This window comes from Sceloporus undulatus, chromosome 1, assembly GCF_019175285.1.
Source record: "Sceloporus undulatus isolate JIND9_A2432 ecotype Alabama chromosome 1, SceUnd_v1.1, whole genome shotgun sequence".
NCBI lineage: Eukaryota > Metazoa > Chordata > Lepidosauria > Squamata > Phrynosomatidae > Sceloporus > Sceloporus undulatus.
The window spans coordinates 181,827,525-181,845,773 of NC_056522.1; the positions used below are offsets into that span (position 1 = coordinate 181,827,525).

Below are 18,249 nucleotides of genomic sequence, written 5' to 3' on the forward strand. Positions count from 1 at the left end.
TTAAAATGGGAGCTCAGAGGACTGTGAAGGACTGTCAGGGGCCACAAGAGTGAGGTGTTGGGACCCAGTTTCCCCACCTCTGCCTTAAAAATGTTGGGAAATGGTCCCCAATTGACTCCTTTCAACCATTTGCTATTAGAGCAATGGGGTTTTAGAGAGTAGGGGTTTCCTGCATGCCTCTACCCTATATGTGCTGTCCCTAGAGCACTTCCAAGACCCAAGAAGATCAGCACTTGTGAACTCTGCTAAAGCAGGCAGAGTCTGAATTGAATAAGTCAGAATTAGAAAAGGGGCTAGCAGCCCAGAAATCTACTTCTAATCCAACAAAAAACACTTCACATGGGGAAACCTCCTAATATTAATGGGGAGAAGATGACAACCCTCTTCTACACTACATAGTAGTACTATCAAGGCTCTACCAAACTTTGTGGTATATATCGACTGCTTTTCTTAACAGTAGAGAAAGCACTGCTCAGATGGATCAGAAGAGGGCATTCAAGATAGCTGCCACATCCATGATTGGTAGATGCTGGTATAGTGCATTTCTGACTCAGTACCAGTTCGTGAGCCAGCATGATGTAGTGGTTTGACCATTGGACTATTAACTCTGAAGACTAGGGTTTGAATACTGGCTCACCCATATAAACCCATGGAGTGACCGTGAGCAAGTCACAGTTTCTCAGCTTTAGAGGATGGCAATGGCAAATCCTCTCTGAAGAAACTTGCCAAGAAAACCCCATGATAGGTTTGGCTTAGGGAGGTCATAACTTGGAAATGACCTGAAAGCCCACAACAGCAACAACATGCACCTAGGATACAAGCAGAAATAAATACCGGTAGCCAATTCCACCTCAGATTTTTGTCACTTCAGATTGACAGCTTGTGGTTTCAGACTCCTGCCAGACTCTGGACACACGAGGCTCTATAGCCTCCAGAACACATACTGCAAGGCTGTATGTGTCAACACACAGTTTATCGTAGAACATATATGAGTAAAAAAAAGGGGGGGAAGGCTTTGCACAGTAAAAGCAAAAGGAACGAGGGAAGCAGCAGCAGGCAACCTAGGAAAGGGTTAGTGAGCATTTGAACTTGTCAAAGCAGCTAAGCAAGAAGCCTGCAGCTCAAGCTGCCTTTACACTTTTGTCACGGGAACTAGCAGGATACAGTTTGAGACAGCAAAGTTCTCTCTTGTCTGCCCTGACAAGTTAAGAGCGCCTGGAGGCATCATCTCCCTTGCTCTCCATGTGCTTGAAGTGAGAGAAAGGCAGCACAGGATTCATTTGGTGGCCAAGAGAAGAAGTGGGCCACTCTCATAGACTGTACATATCAGCAGTCCCATTCCACACTCCATCATACACAGATATTAGAAGATCTCTCTCCACAACAACATAAAAACACCAAGCAAACATTAAATGCAAGATTATTTCCTTTTCAATACCGTTACTGTTAAACCAATATTTTTAAATTTCAGAACTTTTAGTATTTTTCCTAGCATAGGCTCACATTAAGGCATAACTAGATATACTAGCACCATTGATATACCTTTATATACCTTTGTGTGGGAGGGGAAACAGAAACATGACCATTTTTAATTCATTTACAAAGCAGTCATGTTTAGTTTCCACATTTGAAAGTCAAAGTTCACATGTTGGGGGGGGGACATAACTAAGTGGTAGAAGCGATGCCCATGTTAACTCAATTCACCCAAACTGGATCACAGCAGGGGGATTCGAAAGTTGTAGACTGAGTGCTTAAGTACCAGATGTGAAGACACAGAAACACAAGATGCTGCTTGAACTGTCAGACCTCTGCTGCCACTAGCTCAGTACTTTGTACACCAGACGTGTGTAAATCTAAACCTGTGGCTGGACCACAAACCCCATCATCCATTACCACTGCCTATGCTGACTAAGGTTGACGAGAACTGTTAACATCTGCAAGAACAGAAATCCACCCCCACTCCCCACCCCCCAGTCTCTGTCTACATTGACAGGCATCAATGCTCCTGTTAGCGTAGACACATCTTTCCCACCATCTCTGCTAATGCTTGAAATTGAGCCTGGACCCTTGTGCATGCAAAGTATGTGCTTTACCACCAAATGAAACAAAAAGAAGTTAGATGTGAAAAAACAAACTTGCTACTAGAACACATTTGGTACTTAGTCAGCACTTAACAGCCTGTATGATTTTTCCCACAAAACAAGGATTGGCTATTGATCCCATGCAGTAACAAAGATGGAGAACCCTTCCTAACCTTGGCATCACCTTCCTCCTCTATTAGTCTAGACTTACAACAGCAGTGACACAGATATTCTTTGCTTCCAACAGACCTGTGAAAAATGGTACTGCAAAGCAGTTCTACCAAAAGCAGATGAGAAAATAGACAAGAGGAAATAAAGGTAAGCTGAAGACACTGGGTTCTGAGCAGCTTGAGTTGAGGGGGAAATCATGTTTTAAGGAGCAATGCCCTCTGTAAGGGACTAGCTGAGTTACTATGACATTGTCACAAGGCATGTGACTCATTAATCAAGCTGAAACTAAGCTGACCTGGAACTCCTCAGTGTCTGGATGAGAGATTGTCTTGGAACACCTTGCTACAATGATGAAAGTTAAAATACAAGTGATACCAAGAATTATGTTATGAAAAAGAAAAAAAAATAGGACAAAGAAGGGTTGCATGCAGTTAGTGGGAAAGAGCACTGAAATGCAAGCAGGCTTGAAGATGTTTTCCACCTGTTTCACTCAAAAATATTATTATTATTATTATTATTATTATTATCATTAGATTTTGGGCAGACCTATTGCTCTCACGTTTTAAACTACACAGACTTGATTAAGCACTTATATGAAGTTGCTCAAACAATGGAGATATGTAGAAGAGCACTTCAACATCAAAATTTGTGTAAGTATATCTACCCTTTTCACTGTCCCATCTTTGCTAAATATTCTAAAGCAGTCAAAAAAAGACTGCTTGCACATTCCCAGGTGAATGGGATGAGTAAAAATCTGGCCACGGGGAGAGAGCTGAGAAAACACCGTTGTTTAAGAGCCTGAGTCCCAGGGTGAGACAATGAGTGCCCACACAGGCAAGAACACACCCACACATACTCCTCCAGAAAGAAAAATACTATACATCACATGGCATAAGACACATTGCAGTGAAACACACAATTAGAAAGTCAGAAATCCAAGCCAAAAGTTGTTACAGAAGCTTGCCACACAAAGGCACATCTAGGGCTCGCGCAGACAGTTATTCCACATGTGCATGCTATAAACACACAGTCCAGTGGTGAGTATTTTCCACCATAGGAAAACCCCAGTGTAACAAACAGTCAGGTACTGGTTTTATAGAATTAGGAGAGAACCATTTTTGAAAAGCAACATTACATGCACTTTTAGTCTTCTCCTGACCATTTTTGTCTCCAAGTATTTCTGAATCTTAATAGAGAGCACTAGTAGGAACAGCTCAGAGTTCAGTTGCTAGGTTACTGCCAAATCAACATTTAGAAGATCATGAAAAGCTAGGAAAAGAGTTCATCACTATTTTTCAACCCGAGATAGCTGAACCATTAAAACAGAATACTTCCTTCCACTCTCATTTGCATTCTGCCCATATATCTATTGAATTTGTAACAGCTGATGCAGTCAATGATGAGCAATTAATATTAAAATATGAAAAAACACTATGGAATTATTAATACAAATTTTGTAATTCAGTTACTGAAAATGAAATGCAAATATAAAAATAATTCTGTTTCATAAAATGGCATGGGACTTAAAAGATGTTGCCAAATGCTAAGTATTTTATTTGAGGAGATTTAGGACTCAGATATGTTTAATCATGGAAGTGATGTCCAACATCTTTTACTGTTTGGTTACTGGCTCAAGATGCACTGAGTCCAATGGCCTACTTAGAAACAGGTTTCCTCTTCTGAACAGTTGCTTGAGCAGATGTATATACAGATGTATATACAGCTGCTTGAGCAGATATATATTAAACAGCCCTACTGATTCCTTCCACCTTGTTTTAGATGGTTTTATTCTATTTCATTTATTCTGTATCCTATCCTATTAAATCTGCGCTTATTCAATTTTCTATGTGTTTTAACTTCCAAGTTAATTTTGTATGAGCTTCAGGTGTGATCAAGATTTAACTTTGTGTGTATGAATGTATTTTGATACCTTGATATTTTGTATTTTGTTGTTCTTTGATATGGTCAGTTGACTAATCGATAAACTTTGTTGTTGTATATACAGGTGTTTGGAAGTGGTATTTGGAAAGGAGCCATAGCTGGACTATTTTATAAGCAACCGTCCTCTTCAACATGTTAACTCAAAAGTCTTATTAACACCAATCTGGCCATAACATAACTCAGGAATATAGCCTCAACTGAGAAAAACTAGTGAGAACAGGAATTTGTTGCAATCTTCACTGTCATGGGTATCTGCTTTATGTGAGCATGCACTATGTTCACATCTGGCAGTACAACTTTTCTCCTTTGTGTGCAATGCTGTTAGATGTTCTTTTTGTACCTCAGCAAGTAAAATGGTACTCTCCCCCCCCCCCCATTACTATTTCTTTTCATCGTATCAGCATGGTTTGTGCTCCAGTGTGTACTACAATCTGCATATGTACTGTATGTGCACATGCATCATTTTATCACCTTCTTTACACGCATCTGGTTATCAGCTTTTTAAAAGCTAGTGTCAAAAATGAAGCCAAAGCAATCGTTTTTTTACACTAGAGGTCATACCTGTCGTTTATGAAGTATTGCTCCAACTACTCTTTCTAAACATCCATGTAACCATTGTGCAGAAGCAGGAGAACCAAAAAAAACCACCCCATTTAGTATGTATAAGTGTAAATCCATGGCTTTCCTGTACAGCACTGTACAGTACAGCACTGATACTCAAGCCACGGTATGGGAAAATCACTTGTCACACTATATAAGTCACAGAGGAAAAGAATAAGTGGACTTGAATTTGTCCTCAAATGCCACAAACGTACAGTTTGGGTCATGTGGTCTCCTGATGCCATTGCCTGCTACTTTACTTGTAAGTATACAGGGGAAATGAAGAAAGAAACTCTGAAACTTCAAGTGCAGAATGCAGACCAGGATTCCTTCTGCCACAGAACTCTCATCCTGGGCAAGAATTAATGCATTCTGACACCAGTCATGGCTGCTCATTTATAACCCTACAGTTGGCCCTTCATAGCCATGCATTTTTTATCCACGGATGTAATCATCTATGGCTTAAAAATACTCAAAAATATATAAATTCCATAAAGCCAAATTTTTCTATTTTATATAAAGGACACCATTTCACTATCCCAATGTATGTAATGGGATTTCAGCATCCATGTATTTTAGTATCCACGGGGCATCCTGGAAGCAAACCTCAGTGGATACCAAGGGCCCACTGTACATCTAAGTTGTCTTTTTGGAACAGTTTCTCCCCATAGAGATGTCCAATGTGCAGTTGAAGGCTTTCACTGCTGGCATCCATAGTTTTTTGTGGGGTTTTTGGGCTATGTGGCCATGTTCTGGAAGAGTTTTTTTCTTGACGTTCACCAGCATCTGTGGCTGGCATCTTCAGAGAATGGTGGCATGGGAGTGAGTGGGGTGTGTGTGTGTGTGTGTGTGTGTGTGTGTGTACTGTGTGACCCTTGGTTGAGAGGAAGTGATTTACACCAAAAACACCAAAATCAAGACTCAGTACATGCAAATGAACCTCACCCACGGTCAGGGTTTTTTTTTCCAGCAGACAATGGATCACATTAAATAGACACAAATCCTCCTCACATATCCTCCCCATTCCTCCTTGCCATTCACCAACAGACCAACACACAGATTAAAATGTAAATCGCCTCCTCTCAGCCAAGGGTCACACAGTATATAAATACCCCACTCACTTCCATGGCAGCATTCTTTGATGATGCCAGCCACGGATGCCGGCAAAACTGCAGGAATAAACACTTCCAGAATATGGCCACATGTCTTTTTTTAGCTACACACAAATCTCTTTATGTTTTAAACAGAACAAGGTGATGCAGAGGGTTAATGTTTTAGCCCTATTACAGCTTAGCGTTACAAAAATAAGTTGCATGAGCTCCCAGCACACATACACACCCCTCAGATACCATTGCTGGGATTCTGAAGTTTCCGCTTCTGAGCAGAAGACCACAGAATGTCATGTCACATGAAGCCAGGCAATCTGGTTTGTTAAAGCAAGTTAATTTCAAACCATAGTTTATCAAGTCAGCATGTTTCAACTAACCATAATTTAGATTAACTACAGTTAGCTGAGGTTTACATAAAACAGGTGCAAATACTTCAGAATACCTTCTTTCTCAGAGGAAAAGTGGGGAAGCATGCAAACCAGAGCTTTGTTCTTGTAACTGTAAAATGTGATTTAACATTACATCTGAACATAACCACTGCCTAACCAATATATTCTGAAATAATACATTCTGAAAATGCCTCGGCCTTAAAAATGATGTAGCTCCTCCTGAAAACTCATGAGATCAAGCCATATTGCAATAGACAATCAGGCATGAAAAGTAAACTTCGAGCAGAAGCATGCAATTTAGGTCAACTGTATCTCATTTCTCTTCCTGGCCCCTCTTACTGCAATTTAGTTGCAAGTGGTCTCATTTTGATCACAGGTGTTTGTTTATATCTTCACTGTTTGCATACCAAAAAAGATCTTTTTATATATATATATACACACACAAAGATTATGGTCTCAGTCAAACAGATAATCCTAATTAAGTATAACTCCTGGATAAATGAGATTTGCATATATCTTGGCATACAATCGGGCAACTAATTCAATGGATTTACTCTAGTTGGGACTATAGCCATCTAACTACTCTTTTACACTATGTGTTTCGTGCTACTGTCTTAAGCATTTCCAGTTTGGGAGTTTCTTTTCTTCTCAGAAAAGAATTCAGCTATGTAGAATTGAGGGATGTCAGGGATGATGGGAGTTGTAGCTCTTCACCTCTGGCTCTAACTCACCACCTTGTTATGCAGTGGAGCTGATCAGCTTTGATCAGTGGTTAATGCTTTTCTCCAAAGCAGCAGAGTTTCAGAGAGTAGGCTGAAGACCCTGACAAACTCTCCAAGCCTTCTCACTCTTCTTCCTCAGAAGTCTCCAGACTTCTCCAGGATTCTGCTGGCTCTTTTATCTTCACTCAAGACACCAGACAACTCAGTAGTCTTACATAAAAGATCTATTTTATTCTACTATATACAAATACTATATGCCCTACAAATCACAATCTCTACAATCTCTCCAAACTACTCCAACTATCCACAACTACCCACAAAATACATTGGCAAACATTGCAATTATTATAGCCATTGTTCAACACCACCCACTAGTCAGTTTCCACCCAGTGGGCATGTACATTCATTTTGATTGGTTCACATAGTTCAACCCATACTTAAGACCAACCCAAGTATTTCATCATTTCACCTTGTACACTTAATGAATCTCAGGTGTTTCCAACTGTACATTCTATAATTCTGTCCTTGACATTCAAGACTTCTAAATTACATTAGCTTTTTCACCTGTGTAGCTTCTTAATTGTTCTTGCTTAGTCACTGTGACTTTCACATACATGTTTTATTTCTACAACTGTATGTCCCATGTTGCATTTTCCTTAACAAGGGAACCTTTATAGGGATTCAAGTATATAAATAAGGAATTTTGAAGCCCCAAGACAGTCTGAGATTTCTTTCTCTTCAACAATTCCTCTGCGCCTAAAAACAACGAAGACCTGAATGCAGAGGGACTTTCGAAAATGAGCTGATCCCATACAGGCAGTCTACTGCTCAAAGTTTCAACCCCACCAATGCTGATCTTCAGCATACCTAATATAGCTTTACAATTATGTACCATTAAGAACAAGCAAAGCCTCAGCTACCACAGAGGCTGAGATTTAAAGTGGGAGAGATGCAGCAATCATCAGAATTTGGATTTATTTAGATGCAAAATCTGGTGCGATCAAATTTATGGCAGAATATTAAGTTGAAAAATCTCAACTATCTTACGAATAGACTGATATAATGAGTAGATGTGGACTTGTGTTAACTAGCTTTTACACATTTTACCTCAAAGATAATATTCAGAAGATGGTTTAATTTTAGTAGATGAAATCCAGTTGTGCTCAACTGTTTATGAAACAGCATCTGCCAGTAGGACAAATTCCTCTCCCAAAGTAACCTAAATCAACAACCACCCTTCTTTGAAGAGCTGATCCAAGGCAGAACTTTTAGAGAGTACAAGGAGAGGTGTGGCAAGGGAAATCCTATTACAAAAGCAGAAATCTGATTCAGCCCAGTGTCAACAAAGACTAGGTTAAGGATAGTTGCCTTGCTAAAGAAAAGTTGGTCCATGAGAGTTTACGTGTGTACATGTGCCAGTTGCATGAAATTTTATATTAACAAGTATTACAGCTTTTTCATGTGTTATGTAATATATACACCTGTACGTAACTGCGACTAATCCCAACTTACATCATGTAGTTTTCTCCCAATTGGGATACAAGTCAGCCTAAAACAAAACAGTGTAAGTATATAAAATGAATAAAATAACTAAAATAATTCAAAAACAATGTGAAGTCGAAGGCTTTCATGACTGGCATCCATAGTTTTTTGTAGTTTTTTCGGGCTATGTGGCCATGTTCTAGAAGAGTTTATTCCTGACGTTTTGCAAGCATCTGTGGCTGGCATCTTCAGAGAAACCAAGATGCCAGCCAAAGATGCTGATGAAATGTCAGGAATAAACTCTTCTAGAACATGGCCACATAGCATGAAAAACCCACAAAAAACTAATTCAAAAACAATTTAAAGCACACCAGCAAAGGAAAACTGCAGTGCCCATCCAGTTCAAAGCTGCCTGTGCAGAAAAGGATGTCAGTAGCCTATATTCTGTCTCAATAAAAAGACATTTACCCACCAGCAGAAAGAAAACTGGGAGGAAGCTTGTATGGCCTCCATTGGGAGTTTCAGAGCATGGGAGCAGACACCAAGAAAGGCTTCTCCCATGTCTGCATTAGACATGCAGGAGATGGGACCCATAAGAAAGCCCCCCCTCCAAAGACCTCAGGGCCCAGGAGAACACAGTCTCCTGAGATAACCTGGCGAAAGTTGCACAGGGTTTCATAGGTCTTAACCAGCACTCTGAATTATTCTTCAGTAGCCAGGGAACCTGTCATAATAAAGAAGTTGTGCTCTCCGTAACTGGCCCCAGTCAACAGTATCTTGGACCAAGCAAAACTTCCAAACGTTTTTCAAAGGCAGCTACATATGGAGTGTTACTACAATCTAAATGGGAGGTAATCAAAGTTTAAATCTATTTAAAACATAGCAATCAGTCACTGAAGTCTAGCATCCAAAATGTGGTTAATACTACAACGTTTACAAGATGTGCTTCTACCCAAACAAGACTCAAGTCCAAAAACATGCAGATAAGTTTTAAGAAGCTTACGTACCATCACTTTGGGTCTTGCTTTTCATTTCCTCCATCCATGATGGGATATCTTTCAGAGGAACATAATCCCGTAAGTATTCTTTACGCCTCTCCTCCAATGTCATCTTCAACAAACGTTCTATTTAAAAAATTACAAAATATTAGTGTATATTACTAAAAACAATGAAAATAATTTCATTTGAGACAAGGGATAATTACATGACTATACCAGAAATACTGTATTTATTTATTCATCCATCTGCTTCTTTTCTGTAGATGTGATATATAAAATATTACCTGAAGCAAAACCAGATTTCAAGTATGGTTTTACTGCATTTTCTGCATCTTTTTTTAATATCCTAAATTTAGATTGCCATCTCCTCAGAGGTTTTGTCTTGAAAAAGATGTCCTTCCTTTGCTGCTTTTGGGTTATGATTTATTTTCCTGTCAATTCTTAATGGATTACTGATACGGTATATTTTACTAATGTTTATTTATTTAAAAATTCCCATCTTGATGTTAAAATATTTTATTATGTAAAACAATTATGAGCAAACCTGCACAAACAGCAACTATAAAGCAGACCCATCGCACTTAGAGAGAACTATCAATTGACAACTTCCTTCCTCACCAGCTGAATATCATAGTGCTTTATAAAAGCACAAGCACACCACAAACTGATGCTTGCCACAACCTTTGCAGCTTAGAGCACCATTTATAGATTGCTTTGGTTTACATGGCCATTTATCATTTAGCAATGGAGTAATCAGAAAACCTCTATTAGCATTAATCATTTTAGTCCAAGAACTGGAACACTTGTATCAACAGACCACTACCATCACATTAAGGATATTCAGCCTGGAAGTAACACTTAGAGCATAAAGGTGAAAGCTCATGTCAGGCACCAGAAACATTCACTTGACTTACTTCCGCAATAACTGTGATGGAATATAATACAGCTTTAAAGATACTACGGATACTCTGAAAAGAAATCCTAAAAGCTACAGAGGGCCCGAACAGGCAGGCCAAAATAAAGCTGCTTCAGGTCACTTTGTAAGTGTGCTGTTTAAATGATGCATGCGTCCTAAGAGGCCAGAAGCTGCGCCAAAGCCACACTCCAGTCCTAAGGACTGGAACACAGCTTTGACGCAGCTTCTGGCCTCTTAAGATGTGTGTGCCATTTAAACAGCATACCTCCAAAGTGATCTGAAACAGCTTTATTTTGGCCTGTTTGTTCGGGCCCAGAATAAACTTTTTCACACTTCACTTTACGTAGAAAAAAAAAAATTGGTTGCAGACTGAAGAAAGTTGTCATTCTTATTGATGCAATGCTTTCAAGAATAGTAACCATTCACCAAGAATGTTACAGACCTCAAGCATGATTCCAAGTATTAATGTTTTCATCAACAGTATTTAAAAAGTAGAGTTGCTACAGTCTTCCAGGCAGCATGTGTTAGAAAAATGAACAAAGCCCCTATGAATAGGATAAGACTTGTCCCACAATGCAATGCTGAGCAACATTATGTTTGCAAAGTAGTACAGTTAATGGACTATATACACTGCCATGGGACACCGATGTAGTCTAGGTAGGACACAGGTGTTTTAGTCATTGCAATAAAAATTATCCCCATTAATGCTTCCACAGTTTTTAATGTATATTCTGTTTTACAAGTTAGCACAGCCACAATATTATGTTCTTCAGTATTACTGCAATTAGTATCAATCCAATTGATTTGTCCTTTGGTTATTCCCAACAATATTATTATAGTCTTTATAGCCTTCAAATCCACAATGAAAGATAAACACAATAACACAGTGCCTGTCAACATATAACTGTTAGCAACAGCTTTTCCTTCGTGTAGGAAATTTCTTAAGCCAGGATATTCTAGTAACTTGCCTGATGCTACACATGTTGACAGAGAAGCATGATAACTGTTTTGGGGGAATGACTCACTGAGTAAACAAAAGGAAAAACGTACAAACCAGGACTGGCCTGGGAGCTTGAAACTCAAACTAAAGTTTTCACTAAACATGAAGGGGTAAGCTGTGTTGGCCATTTAGTAAATTCAAAAACAAAATCCACCAAACAGTGATATCTTTATTGGCTAACCAAAATGCACAATACAGTATACACAATATAAAGTTTTCACTGTTAACCTAGGAGGCATTTTATACTCCTATACCTAAAGTCAACAAGTGCAGTTTTGATTTAAGCAGCATTAATACATTCAGCTATTGTAGGCTATATTTCAGAGGAATGAACCAGTAAAGCATCTCTGACCATTCCTGGTTGAAGAATAACCTATGCAATGTATGGGGCTGCAGTAAGTTGACAGGTAACTTAAAGGCACACATTATTATTATTATTATTATTATTATTATTGATTGATTGATTGATTGATCTCCCACCCTTCTCCCAAGGCTGGGACTCTTGTATGTGTACTGTGTGTACTGTATCTGTACTTCAGGTAGTTTCCGACTTATGGAGAACCTAACCTATCATGGGGTTTTCTTGGCAAGATTTGTTCAGCAGAGGTTTACCATTGCCTTCCCCTGAGGCTGAGAGAGTGTGACTGGCTCTCTCAAGACACACACACGCACACACAATACTATAGATTTAAGATTTTTATTCACTGACAGTAGCCCCAGATATTTAGCAACAACGCCGGACATTTAGCGCAAACCTTAATGGCCATATCGAAAGCAAAGTTCACTATTTAGTAACACACCATTAGAACATCATTTTGACGCATGCCGAGTAGTATGATCATTTCCACTGCTGAGTTTAATACGGCGAGCAGCTACATCAGTCAGCAAGAGTTATCCCCAAGCCAGCATGAGACTTGCTCTGTTTTATTTGCCTCTTTGTCACTTGTAACTCAGTAGGCTCACTATGTGTGTGTGTGTGTGTGTATATATATGTATATATATATATCCACCATTCTTGAGACTAAGCTATTGCCACCTATCAGTTCAGATGAAAGATGGCATTCTCTGTTGGTTCAGTGGATGCTTGGCTTAGTGCGCAAGTTCAAAGTTAACTGGGATTTTTCTCTCCTCAGAAACAGTTGATCCAACAGAAGCGGACCTGACACTTTTTCATACTGCAGACATAAAAAAACCCAAAGGTCATTTTTTAAAAAGTAAAGCATATATTGATATTTGTTAATATTCCTCCCCAAGGATATGTACTAAAATACTCATTGTATTTTACTCTCCAGATCATGGCTTCACCTCCAGAGTGGACTGCATAGTAGGGCATACTTCAATTTCAAGGGTGTAGTAGTAGAAACTGAACTTGCAAGCAAGTGGTAGGGAGGCACTCCACACTTTCATTTTCTCAGTGGTTGCAAGTGAAGAGAAAGTTGAGGAAAGAGAAAGGCACTTCTTTCAGAAGCATCCTCCCTTTACAGCAAAAAGGTTTGTGACAGAAGCTGGAAAATGCATGCAGCTTGTTAACCCATTCGCCAGGATACCTTTCAGACTATTACAGCCCAGAAAGAAGAAGAGGATAAACATATACCATACCAAGAGAAGTAAACATGGTGTGATGGTCTGAGAGTTGGGCTTGAGTGTTGGGTTGAGACCTATGGAAACCAGGGTTCAAATCTATTCCCAGCCATGGATACCCACCGAGTGACACTCTCAGCCTCAGTGGATGGCAATGGCAAGAAATGTGCCAAGAAAGCCCAATGATAGATCTGCCTGAAGGTCACCATCCATTAGAAAGGACTTGAAGGCACACAACAACAACCAACAACAACAAAGTGGTTTGAGTGTGAAGACTATGGAGTTTATGATACGAAGGAGATCAAGAGCTTATTCCATGACTATCACACACCATTGCACAAAACCCACCATTAAAGTGGCCACAAAGAAGCATTAATGCACATCTTTTTTTACCTTTGGGACGTCAGTGACAATGCATTTCTGATATCACTTCATTTGCACTTTGTTTGTGGGAGGTTTTAAATGTGCTTTAATCTTTCTTTAATACCAAAAGTAGCCCCAGTGTGATAAACTCCTACGACTCTGGGGACCAGGGTTCGAATCCCCGCTTGGCCACAAAACCCACCGGGTGGCCTTGGTCAAGTCACACTCTCTCAGCCTCAGAGGAAGGCAACGGCAAACCCACTTCTGGACACATCTTGCCAAGAAAACCCCATGGCAGAGTTGCCTTAGGGTCACTGTACTTGGGGAAAGTCATGAAGGCTAACAGAGAGAAACAAAGTACATGTAGTAAATAAAAGGCTGTGCCAAAGGCAAAAGTGTATCAACTCTGGAGCAGAAGGCATTGAAACAAATGAAAGGTATTGTTGGGGGAGAGAGGAAAGTGAGCCAGAGCTGCTGCTAGGGCTCCCCAAGGAAGCCATGCCCAGGATGCCTTCAGAGCCACCAAGGAAAGATAGAAGAAGAACAAGAGGAGGAGGAGGAAGAGGAGGAGGGGGGCAGCCAGGAGGTCCCCAGGAGGCTCTTGGGGGGCAGGGACTTGAACCCAGACCCAGAACTGCCCTGGGGAGGGCAAGAGGGGCCTGGAAGGCTTCCTGCAGGTGCCCCTGGACTGGAGCCTCTCTCCTGGGAAGGAAAGGAGGGAGGAAAACACACAGAAAGGAGGAGGAGGAGGAGGAGGAGCCTGGCCAAGGTAAAACAGGAGGAGGAAGAGAGGGAGGAAGGAAAGGAGGACAGTGGGTCCAGGTAAGGAAAGCTGGGAAAGAGGTGAAGGTGGCAGCTCTGGACGGAAGGAGAGAAGGAATGAAAGGAAGGGAGGGAAGGAAGGAAGGAAGGAAGGAAGGAAGGAAGGAAATAAGGAGGAGAGGGAGAAGGGAAGGAAGGGAAGGTAGGAAGGAAATAGTGAAGGAAGGGAGGGAGGGAGGGAGGGAGGGAGGGAGGGAGGGATGTGTTGTGCCCCTGCAGAGGCTCCTGGGGAGAGAGGGGTGCCAAGGGGCGCCCTCCTTCCCTACCTTTCTCCTCCCTCCAGCTCTTTTTCCGCTTGTTCCCCGGGTACATGGTGCTATGGCTGGCGGAGGCTTTCAGCTGCAGGTTCCCCAGGCTCACGGGAGGAAGGGGGAGCGCGGAGGAGGAGGCGGCAGCCCCGGGGCCGGCAGCTACGGCGGAGGGAGAGGTATCTTGTGCTGGAGGTGGGGATGGGGCAGGTGTCGGCAGCGCCTCTGCTGCCCGTGCTCCCGGCGCGCGTCAACTGGGTCACGCCTCGCTCTAACCCGACAGACACCCCCGCAGCGCCCGCCTCCCTCCCCGATCCCCATTGGCCCCCGCTCACGCCCATCACGCGCAGGCCACGCCCCCTCAAGAATCCCCCGCCCTTTTCCAGGGGAGGCTTTTAAAGAGCCAGGCAGGCGGCAGGGAAGGAAGGAGAGAAAGGAAGGAAGAAAGCAGACTGCATGAAAGAAGGAAAGGAAGCTGCATGGAAGGAAAAACAAAGGAAGAAAGAAAGAAAGCTGCATGAAAGACAGAAAGGAAGAAGGAAGGAAAGAAAGAAAGTTGCATGGAAGTAGAAAAGGAAGGAAGGAAAGAAAGTTGAAGGAAAGAAGAAAGGGAGGCAGAGAGCAAGAAAGAAAGCTGCATGGAAGAAGGAAAAGAAGGAAAGAAAGAAAGAAAGCTGCATGGAAGAAGGAAAGAAAGAAAGAAAGCTGCATGAAAGACATGAAGAAGGAAGGAAGGAAAGAAAGAAAGAAAGAAAGAAAGAAGGCTATATGAAGGAAGGAAAAGAAAGAACGAGAAAGAAAGAAAGCTAGCTACATGGAAGAAAAAAGGAAGGAAAGAAAGGTGAAGGAAAGAAGAAAAGGAGGCAGGGAGCAAGAAAGAAAGGTGCATGGAAGAAGGAAAGGAAGGAAAGAAAGAAAGCTGCATGGAAGAAAAAGGGAAGGAAAGAAGGAAAGAAAGAAAGTTGACGGAAAGAAGAAAGGGAGGCAGGGAGCAAGAAAGAAAGAAGGCTGCATGGAAGAAGGGAAGGAAAGAAGGAGAGAGAGAGAAAGCTGCATGAAAGAAGGGAGGAGGGAGGGAGGGAGGGAGCATGGGGTGGGAAGACGAGTGCCCTAGCAGGAAAAGGGATGGCCATGGGCCCCTTGAAGTTGCAAGAGTGGCAGCCAACCTTTGGGGCACTGCCCTTCCCCCCAATGAGTGCTTCTTGCTTGCCAGCTCTGCAGACCTGGGTTAGGGCTGCCAGGTGTCACTTGTTATAAGGGATGCCCTTTAGTACAGGGCCAGAAAACATGTCCCTTCTTACAAGGGTTGTTGTTATTGTTGTCGTTGTGTGCCTTCAAATATTTTTTTGGTTTATGGGGGCCCTAAAGTAAACCTATCCCAGGGCTTTCTGAAATAATGTGATTGTTTAGAGGGATGCTTGCAGCCCCCAGACGTGGGCTTATTCAGATAATCCCAAAGTGAATTTAAAGTAATGAATAATAATAATAATAATAACTTTATTTGTATCCTGCTTTTCTGCTGCAGTGTAGTCAAAGCAGCTTACATGTTAAAACAGCACCAATATACAATACATGATATGTATACAATTAAAGTCTGTGCAGTAAAATGCCAGGCTGGCAAAGGGAATCATTTTTAAAGCAGGAGTTGATGTGCAAGTGCTGTTTGGTGCTTTCCCTAGGTTTCCTGTTGCCTCATAGCCTAAAGCTTAGCAGTCGACTGGAGGCAGGAGTTGAGAGTGGTGGCCTCACTCTTCCTCATTTAAAGGCATCTGGTTATGAAAAACAGATCTTATGTAGTTCTGTATTGGTTCGAAGCAGTTTATACGACTTGTGGTTGCTGTTGCGTACCTTTATGCCGTTTCCAACTTATGGCGAACCTCTTGTGAGGTTTTCTTGGCAGGTTTCTTCAGAGGAGGGTTTGCCATTGCCATCCTCTGAGGCTGAGAGAGTGTGACTTGCCCAATGTCACTCAATGGATTTCCATGGCTGGAAATTCACACACACACACACACACACACACCGGTTTCGCAGTGTGCTAATCCAACACTTAAACCACTTACACCATGCATGCTCTCCCTTACTGTAATGTAAGCGATGTCCCCTATTTTGAGCATTGGAAAGCATTTCCGTTTCTATAGACCAAATGGGGAAAATGTGTGTGACACACACTTCTCTGATAACTATGATATTTGTCTGGATGACAGCACCCTGGGCCTTCTTCCCCACTGCTGTCCCCAAAACTAGGCAACCCTTTTAAAGTTTTTTCAGTTTGAAAAGGCCTTGTAATGTTAATGTGGATGTAACTCATAATTTTAATAAAATAAGAACCGAACTTTATTGTATAGCTGTCCCAACAAAATGTTACTTGAATCAATGTATATAAAGCAGTTGTTGTTTATGGCACTTGTTACTTATTTCATCTGGTGAGGCTTGTTTCTTAGTTATAACTTTGTTACAATTTCAGTTTCCTCATATAACTTCCTACACAGTATCAATGTTACTGTTTTTCAAGGGCACTCACACTATCCTTTTTCCTGCTTAGACTCCCTAAACCTAGCAACTAATTCTGCCACTCAGGCTAACTATAACGCACAGGTTATTTCCTCAATACAACTCCCTCACTTGGAGTATCTATTAGGTTACAAGCCCTTCAGCTCTGGACTTTAACTTTGGTTCCTCTCTGGAGCCCTCAAATAAAATGTCCCTCACTGGACTCAACCAGACTCTATCTAATCCCAGTTCCAACTGCCAGTTCTTCCATTTGGTATTAGGCAGTAGGACACAAACATGTTCATATCTGCTTTCTGACTGTAACCTCTGCAAGTCCTTATTTTTGACTGTCTCTTACTGCCATTTTGAAAGCTGGCTACACTAACCCGTTCATTATAATGAGACATATTTCTGAGACAATATGCTCATGCTTGCCCTGGGCAGCAACACTTCACTTTCTTGGCTGGGAGTAAGCCTTGCTGAACTCAAGTGGTGTTTCTGAGTACAAATGTACTTGCCCTGTCCAAAAAGACATGCTTTGGCTATTCACCACAATAGCCCCTTACAGATTATTCCCCAGCATTAATTTTCAGCATTCAACTAGTCTGTTGTAGCATAAAGGAACCATGTGGCAACTTTGAGATTAACTGTAAAGAACAAACTTCCACAATAAGATTTCATAGGTCCAAAACACACTGCAGAAATAATCCAGTTCCAGACCGCTTTAACTGCCCTGGCCCAATGCTAGGGAAGTCTGGGAACTGACATTTTGTGAGACGTTTAGCCTTTTTTCGGTCTGAGAGCTCTGGTGCCGGAACAAATTACGATTCCCAGGATTCCCTAGCACTGAGCCAGGGCAGTTAAAGTGGTCTCAAACTGGATTATTTCTGCAGCTTGTTTTGATCCATAGATATCTTCATGAGATGCAGTCAGATTTTCTATTAAATTTCTTGTTTCGATAGACACTTCATTGGTGCAGAGTATACACTCTGGGCATGCTCGGATTTGTTGTTGTTGTTGTTGTTGTTTGCCTTGAAGGTATGTCTGACCTACAGTGATCCTAAGGTAAACCTATCATGGGATTGCTGTTCTGAGATTCATTCCTGTGTGAGAGAGGAAGTTTGCTATGCAACTAAGAGTCTTCACAGACCTTCTTCCGGGCGTCTTGTCTGCGTACATAAACTCTGCTTGTGTTTGCTTCGACAAACCCAGCATGCATCTTGACATAAAGAGCTCCAAGTGGGAGAGTTATTGTCCTGAGAGGCAGGATTATTCATTTGACTTATGGAAAGTAAGACAGAAGAAAGACTGTGTGACTATCCTTGAGAACAGCAAC

At 41.4% G+C, this 18,249-nt stretch overlaps 1 protein-coding gene across 1 annotated transcript in view; it reads right to left on the reverse strand.

Moving 5' to 3' along the window:
* The window catches only part of MACROD2 (mono-ADP ribosylhydrolase 2), a 1,190,526-nt gene extending 1,175,828 nt beyond the window's left edge, over positions 1–14,698 (reverse strand). The window contains exons 1-2 of the mRNA XM_042468449.1: positions 14,442–14,698; positions 9,503–9,619 (exon numbers count right to left, since the gene is read on the reverse strand). Coding sequence (XP_042324383.1) covers positions 9,503–9,619; positions 14,442–14,487 — 163 coding nt within the window. The 5' untranslated portion in view covers positions 14,488–14,698. The remainder of the gene's footprint in view (positions 1–9,502; positions 9,620–14,441) is intronic.
* Positions 14,699–18,249: the final 3,551 nt, after the last annotated feature.